This window comes from Penicillium crustosum, assembly GCF_028827405.1.
Source record: "Penicillium crustosum strain IBT 35664 chromosome Unknown utg000002l_segment0_segment0, whole genome shotgun sequence".
NCBI lineage: Eukaryota > Fungi > Ascomycota > Eurotiomycetes > Eurotiales > Aspergillaceae > Penicillium > Penicillium crustosum.
The window spans coordinates 2,775,776-2,782,467 of NW_026623123.1; the positions used below are offsets into that span (position 1 = coordinate 2,775,776).

The 6,692-nt window shown below is 51.4% G+C and overlaps 3 protein-coding genes across 3 annotated transcripts; 2 read left to right on the top strand and 1 right to left on the bottom strand.

Moving 5' to 3' along the window:
* Nucleotides 1-788: 788 nt before the first annotated feature.
* Nucleotides 789-2,924, top strand: dspD (putative protein-tyrosine phosphatase; the record flags this gene model as incomplete). The annotated part of the gene is made up of 1 exon (XM_056872304.1): nt 789-2,924. One exon carries the CDS (start codon nt 789-791, stop codon nt 2,922-2,924), a length of 2,136 nt encoding a protein of 711 aa, XP_056730024.1.
* A 916-nt stretch (nt 2,925-3,840) lies between these two features.
* On the top strand, nt 3,841-5,056 carry N7487_004558 (putative S-adenosylmethionine-dependent methyltransferase; the record flags this gene model as incomplete). Its single annotated transcript, XM_056872305.1, has 2 exons — nt 3,841-3,899; nt 4,102-5,056. The coding sequence occupies 2 exons, from the start codon at nt 3,841-3,843 to the stop codon at nt 5,054-5,056; spliced, it is 1,014 nt and encodes a 337-aa protein (XP_056730025.1).
* Nucleotides 5,057-5,282: 226 nt separating this feature from the next.
* On the bottom strand, nt 5,283-6,400 carry N7487_004559 (putative nicotinamide N-methyltransferase; the record flags this gene model as incomplete). The annotated part of the gene is made up of 2 exons (XM_056872306.1): nt 5,283-5,824; nt 5,902-6,400. The coding sequence occupies 2 exons, from the start codon at nt 6,398-6,400 to the stop codon at nt 5,283-5,285; spliced, it is 1,041 nt and encodes a 346-aa protein (XP_056730026.1).
* Between the last annotated feature and the right edge of the window lie 292 nt (nt 6,401-6,692).

Genomic DNA, 6,692 nt, shown 5'->3' on the forward strand with positions numbered 1-6,692 from the left:
TTACCTTGGTTTGACGCCGACTAAACATTCCAGGGCGGCTAAAATTAGAGCACAGGGCATTGATTGGTTTTATCCCCTCCTTTTTTTTGTGTGGTTGGGGTGTATTGTATGTTACAGAAGTTATACAAATGTACACATTTTGAATCTCTAAATAAAAACACAAAGGGTCCAAAAACCCGTATACTCTTTCTTTCTTTCTTTCCTTTTTCACTTTCGACATCTAGCCTTCTCTCTCTCTCTCTCTCTTTCTCTCTCTCCCTCTTCTATCCTTTCTATCTCTCCAGTTCCCTGGAGGAACCGCTTTGATTCTATCCTCAACTTTCTCCATCCGATACCTATTATTATTATTGATTTCTCATCTTTTCTCATCTTTGATCTTTGCTCTTTATTCTCTGATCTTTGAGTATCCTGTCATTCCTTCATATTCCTTATCCCATACTGGAGAGAAAAAAAAAGAAAGGAAGAAATACACATACTCGTGTGATCTGGTATGTGGACAGCCTTCTCATATCCAACCTCTTTATTACATTGGTTCCCACTCGTTCCCACTCCTTCATGACATCGTGCATCGTGTGGATGCCTTTCCCCTTGTGATTTGCATGATCGGATCATTAGTCTCAAACCCTTGCATTTCAGCTGCCCTAGATTCAAAGCTAACGCCCTTCCCCGTGGAGACCCCATTTGCGCAGGTAGCAAGTGTATTTTCGATCCCGAATGCCATTCTAGCCCTCTATTGAGAGCCGGATAGAAAGGAACTTCCTTTCTTCACAGTGTCGACTTCTCGGACAATGCCAGTGCAAACTAGCCAGGCGTCCTTTCCGGACTCATTTCCGTCTTTCATGTCGGTGTTTGGTGGTCCCCTTCCGCGATACAAAGAAGAAGCAAACACCATCCACCCTCTTCAATACCCAACTCATGTCCCTGTCAATACACGCCTACTTCCTTCCCCCCACCGCGAAAGTGTTTCATCCATGACCTCAGTATCAACCGAGTCCTCCCCGACCACCACAATTTCGCCCTTTGATTCGCCCGGCGGGGGTGACATCTCTCCGAGCTCATCCCCGGAATCCCCCTCTGCCATGTCCGTCTCATATCCAAAGTTCATGCCTTCCACACGGCCCGTGGAGCTTCCCCCGCGCCTTGCGCCTGTCGGTGAACCCCGCCTGTCGCAGCCGACCCCTCATAATCCTCGTCCAGACTCCCCGAAAGGGCGGGCGCGTAATCTCAAGAACCTGTCATTGCGAATGCCGCCCCCATCTCAGTCTCGCCCACCTATTGCGACTGCATCGGTGGTGGAAACAACGTCAAAACACCACTTTGATGCCCTGCCATCTCCCATCGCGATCCCTTCCAAGAGCAAGAGCACGAAGCGACGCGCCGCGAATCTCACCATCCAGACCCCCACATTTAATAAAACGTTCTCCAGTATCGCCACCGATGCCGTGCCCCCAACCCCATCCCTGCGTCACGCAGAATCCTCACCTTCGCTTGCATCGATTACATCGCCCTCGTTCGCCCCACGGGGAGGTATGCAGCTTCCCCGGCTAATGTCACAAGGTGCGCGCCACTTATCTAGCGCATCTTCCGATGATGCTGTGTCACCTGTCACCTTGAAGCCGGTTGACGGATCTGGCTTCTCTCACCGTGTTCTCGATGGACTAGAAGAAGAGGATGACCATCTTGACTCGCGCGAGTCGACCCGCAAGAAGGATCGTGGCTACCCCGATGGACCCATCCGAATCCATGACTCTGGTGTCTACTTGTATCTAGAACCAACAGCAGAAGAAGCGTCCAAATTTGACGTGGTGATAAACGTCGCCAAAGAAGTGGTGAACCCGTTCAGTACTAGCAAGGACGAGCGGAATGATACAGTGATGAGCACATGGCGGAACGCCTCCATGGCCTCGAAACGCTTCTCTCGCGGCGAGCCTCAGACTGCGATTTCAGAAATGTCCTTCAAGTCTGCCTGGGAATTCCAGCCCTCCGACTCCGAATCGGCAACCCCTACGACCACAAGCCCTACAGCACCAACACCAGCACCCGAGTACCTCCATGTCGGTTGGGACCACAACTCCGAAATTCTCGAAGACCTGCTCCCGCTTTGTGAGCTCATTGACGAGCGGATTGCTGAAGGAAAGAAAGTTCTCGTGCACTGTCAGCTGGGCGCCAGCCGCTCCGCATCGCTGGTGATTGCCTATGGATTGTACAAAAACCGACATCTGGATTTCAACTCGATGTACGAAGCAGTCAAGGGACGCAGCCAGTGGGTTGGCCCGAACATGAGTCTCATCTACCAGCTCACAGACTTTCGCTCTAAATTGCTGCGGGGATCTACTTCAAAGCCCCCACCTCAGGAGTGGTTCGTCCAAACCGGCCGACGAAGCTCAGAGCCTCAGGTGGCACGATCTGAGCGCCCAGCGTCCAACGAATCTAGCCGACCAGCTTTCCGCGGACTGCCCCAGGCACCTTCAGTTAGCTGCCTCTCAATCCCCGAAACGACTTCAATGCGTCCCACTACGAGCGATGACGGTAGCTACACAAAATTCAAGTCCTACTCGCCGAAGCGGAGTCTATCCCCCCGACCCCTCCCATTCCGGCAGAAGTTCCAGTCCGTGGGACCTGCCTCGGGTCGGCTACGAGGGTTGCCGCGTAGCGTCAGCAGCTGTGACCCGCTGGTTCAGACCCATGTCTTTGTACGTGATGCGCCAGACTTCAGTGGTGATTTGTTTTCACCGAGGACAAACGAATTCCTCGCACCGGCTCCTTCCGTACCACGATCATTCCACCGAATCGATCGCTCCGCAGCCTTGTCTCCACCTCCTCTTCCCCACGCCATGGGCTTTGCCACCGAACCGGCAGACCCCCGCTCGCCTCCCTCTGGCGGCGAGCCCCTGATCATGAGATCCATCGATGAATTCTTGTGATCTCCCCGCCCTGTGTCCTTTGAGACCAGACTTGCAACGATTCCATGACCCGGCATATTTTTTCATGTCTCTTTCCCGATTTCAAGACCATCTGCTCAGCCACCCCCGGGATCCCGTGCATCGTGCCCCGGGGGTCAAGGCAACCGTTCTATTCTCACATATTAATTTCTTCCACTCATCTCAATCAGATGACTGGCTTGATGATACTCATGACCAAAGCAGGCTTTGCTGTCCCTCATCGCCATTTTTCCCCCGACTTGCATGCTTACTGCATATTTTTTTTTTTTTTTTGTCATTTGAACCTACGGGTCTTGCCAACGCCATTACTGGTCACCATCGCTTGAATATTTTATCTCTTTTTTACCATTGGCGTCTCGGGTGTCCAAAACGGACGAATTGATACCAATTCCAGGCCTGGAAGAATCCAAACAGACTCTTCTATTTCCTTTTACCTGGTACCTGTAATATTATCGGAGGCTCCTATCTCTTTTGGGTTTTGCTTCCCTCGGCTTTTGTCTCACTTTCGCTTGGCTATTTTGTGTCACGCCTATTTTCCATCTTGCTGCTTAGACAAGACAAGCCCTTTGGTTCTTCTATGCCTTTCTTTGTTTTGTTCAGCATTCGTGTGGTGAAGCTGCTTGGTTCTCCTCGGACCTCACGGTATGCTTGGTTTATGGGTGAAAGGATGGCATGATGAATACCCCATTTGCGCATTCACAATAGAGATCGACGTTAAGCTTCAATTGTTTCTTGTAAGGCTGTATACACATGTAAAATCAAGTCTAATTCTTGTAGTTCTAGTAGATCTAATCGTGACTTCAGGCTGTTTTGTTGATTGGGACGGAGATAGCGATAAGCCCCAAGAACACCTCCAACCCAAAATTTTTCCTTGCGCATCCTCTCCACGCTCGCGACAATGGCTGAAGAATCTCATCCGGCATACCTCTCTCCCAGCGAGCTGGGCACAAAAGAATAGTATGTATCCTTTTCAGCCGCACCCTCTTCCTCTGCTGGACGCAAGGGCCGGGAATCGATGAACCCCGCTCTGCCCCTCCACAAGTGTTGTATACAGTACAGCGTATACAGCAATGGATCAATTGGACTACCAATTGATCTAGAATACTGCCTCTGATATCCAACCCAATTCTTCAAACGTAAACTAACAATCTAAACCTAGCTGGGAATCTTACTACGCCCGCACACTAGCCCACATCTCGCACGAAGCTCCTAAGAATGACCCCAATGCCAATGACAAATCAGACCAAAATGACGACGATGCCGCATCAACCACTTCCGACCTAAATGAAGAAGATGATCCAGGCACATCTTGGTTCTCTGAACACAACGCCCCGCAAAAAGTCCTTCACTTCCTCACGCGCAAGTCCTTCCCCTTGTCGCCGCGCAATACAACACACAAGAAAGGCTCCCGTCAGCCAAGTGTTCTAGATCTCGGTACTGGCAATGGAAGTATGCTTGCGCTACTTAGGAAAAGGGGCGGGTATGCGGGGCGTCTTGTTGGCGTTGATTACTCGCGCCAGAGTGTTGAGCTTGCGAGGGAGTTGCAGCGTGTGAGAGGTCATTCGGCTTATCGGAGTGACTCTGAGGATGAGGATGAATCTGATGATGAAGAGGAAGCAGAAGTCGAGACTGAGGCCAAGGCCGAAGCAGAGACTGGATCCAATGACTTGCCCGAACAAGAAACATCCATCCAATTCGAGGAATGGGATATCCTCGGCTCTAAGGCTCTTCTTTCTGAAACTGGGCTCGAGGTATCAACCTCCTCTACCTCGGAGGAAACACTCCCCTGGTTCCCCTACCAGGAGGGCGGCTTTGATATTGTGCTCGACAAGGGGACGTTCGATGCCGTCTCGTTAGCTGATGATGCGAAGACCACCCGTGTCTGTGAGAGGTATCCTGATATCGCGCGGCGCTTAGTGCGGCGTGGTGGGTTCTTGATTGTTACTACCTGCAACTGGACTGAGGAAGAACTGGTGCATTGGTTCACTGCTGATCGGACGAGTGGGGATCGGTTGGCGGTTTGGGGCCGTGTTGAGTATCCTCGGTTCCGGTTCGGAGGACACGAGGGACAGGGAGTTTGTACGGTGTGTTTCCAGAGGCTTGGAGATGCTTGATACTTAGTGGATCTACGGAGTACCATGCGAACTATACCCCTAAGCAAAAAGAAGAGACGGATCTGCAGATAGCCAGTATAGACACATGCTGAATATAGTACCGAAATATTCCAATCATTTTATGCTCATCTAATTTTATGCTCGTAATCTCATCATGCAAGGGAAGTGGACGAGATATCGCTCAAAAATGCACCCAATACCATCATCAAACCCACAAGCCACAACTCTACTCCCCCTTCCTCTTCAAAACAGCAATAACACACCATCTCTTCTGATTCTCCGTACCCTCCCCTTCCCTAATGGGAACCCACTCCCTGCGAATCTCACCCCCATCCTCCAACCTCGCAACCAAATCTCTCTCATAGATACTCTCGATTACAAACCCATTCTCGAGAACCGTCTCAAAGAACCCGGCAACAATCGCCCGTCCCGTATGGAACCCAGCAACAACCCACACCTTGCCACCCGGTGAAAGGAACCACTGCATCGTGCGTGCAAGATTCTCATGCTGCGAGCGCATCCAGAAACAATCCGCCGCAACGATACGCGAAAATCCACCCTTATTCGCCGTCGCAAAAGAGTCATCCAACACACCCCATTCATGCGGATGCATTGACACTTCCCCCGCGACCTGAGGCGTGCGCTTAGCTAGGTTGTGCTCTATATTGAAAGCGATTGCGCCGCTGAACGCAGGCGAGGACGGGTGGTCGGTAGCCACGACCTTCGAGGCATCGGCCAGAGCACAGATTACGGAAGGAAGAGCGGCGCCTGTAATATAACACGAATGCATTAGTTTGGGTTGGTTGGGGTTGGCGGGGGAGTGCAGTATAAAACTGCCAACTTACCAGCACCCAACTCGAGCACACTCTCGCCCTTAATACTCCATAACTCCCGGGTTTCTCTCTGGGATTCTGTCTCTGTTTCGCCTGGTGCGATCGGTGTATCCGCTTGCTCGACACCCTCTGCGACAACCATCGCTGCGCTCCAGAGGAAATGCGCGAAGAGCTTGCGTCCCTCGTCGACGGGGTTCACGGATCCATCGGGCTTGGCTTGGCCTGCGGCGATCTCCTCAGAACGCTTCTGGCTTGAGCTTGGGTAGCTAGGGACCATGATGTTGAGGTCGCCATAGCGCGGCGAGCTGTAGAGGAGGTGTTGGCCTGGGTCGCCGTGGAAGGAAGGTGCGTCGTCTGGGAAAAGGTGGGGTAGGAATGCACTGAAGAGGTCTTCAGATGATTCGTCGTTTTCAGTGTCAACGTCTTCGTTTTGGAACTCTGGTGTTGGGGCGCTGGGTGTGTTGGTGGGATGATGGCGGCGGGGGAGGGGTCGTAGACGGGAATGGAGCATTGCGGCGGTTTTGTGAGGGAATTTTCAGTTAGTTCGTGGTGAGATTGGATCTGGTATGCACAAAGCAGTAGATCTCAAAGGTAAGGTTGTATAATTGAAAAGTCAATTGGCCTATTATGTGAGTCCGTTGCGATGCCCAATCTTCATCTCTTATCGGGTATTTTGATAAGGGTTTCTTCAGTGTTTTTTTTTCCAAAAATATGTTTGCATTGTTTGATTGATAGATTAGGTGAGATTCCCTCCGCCTTTCAGCCTTGGGAGGTCCGACCACGTCATGGCAGCGCAAACCTGG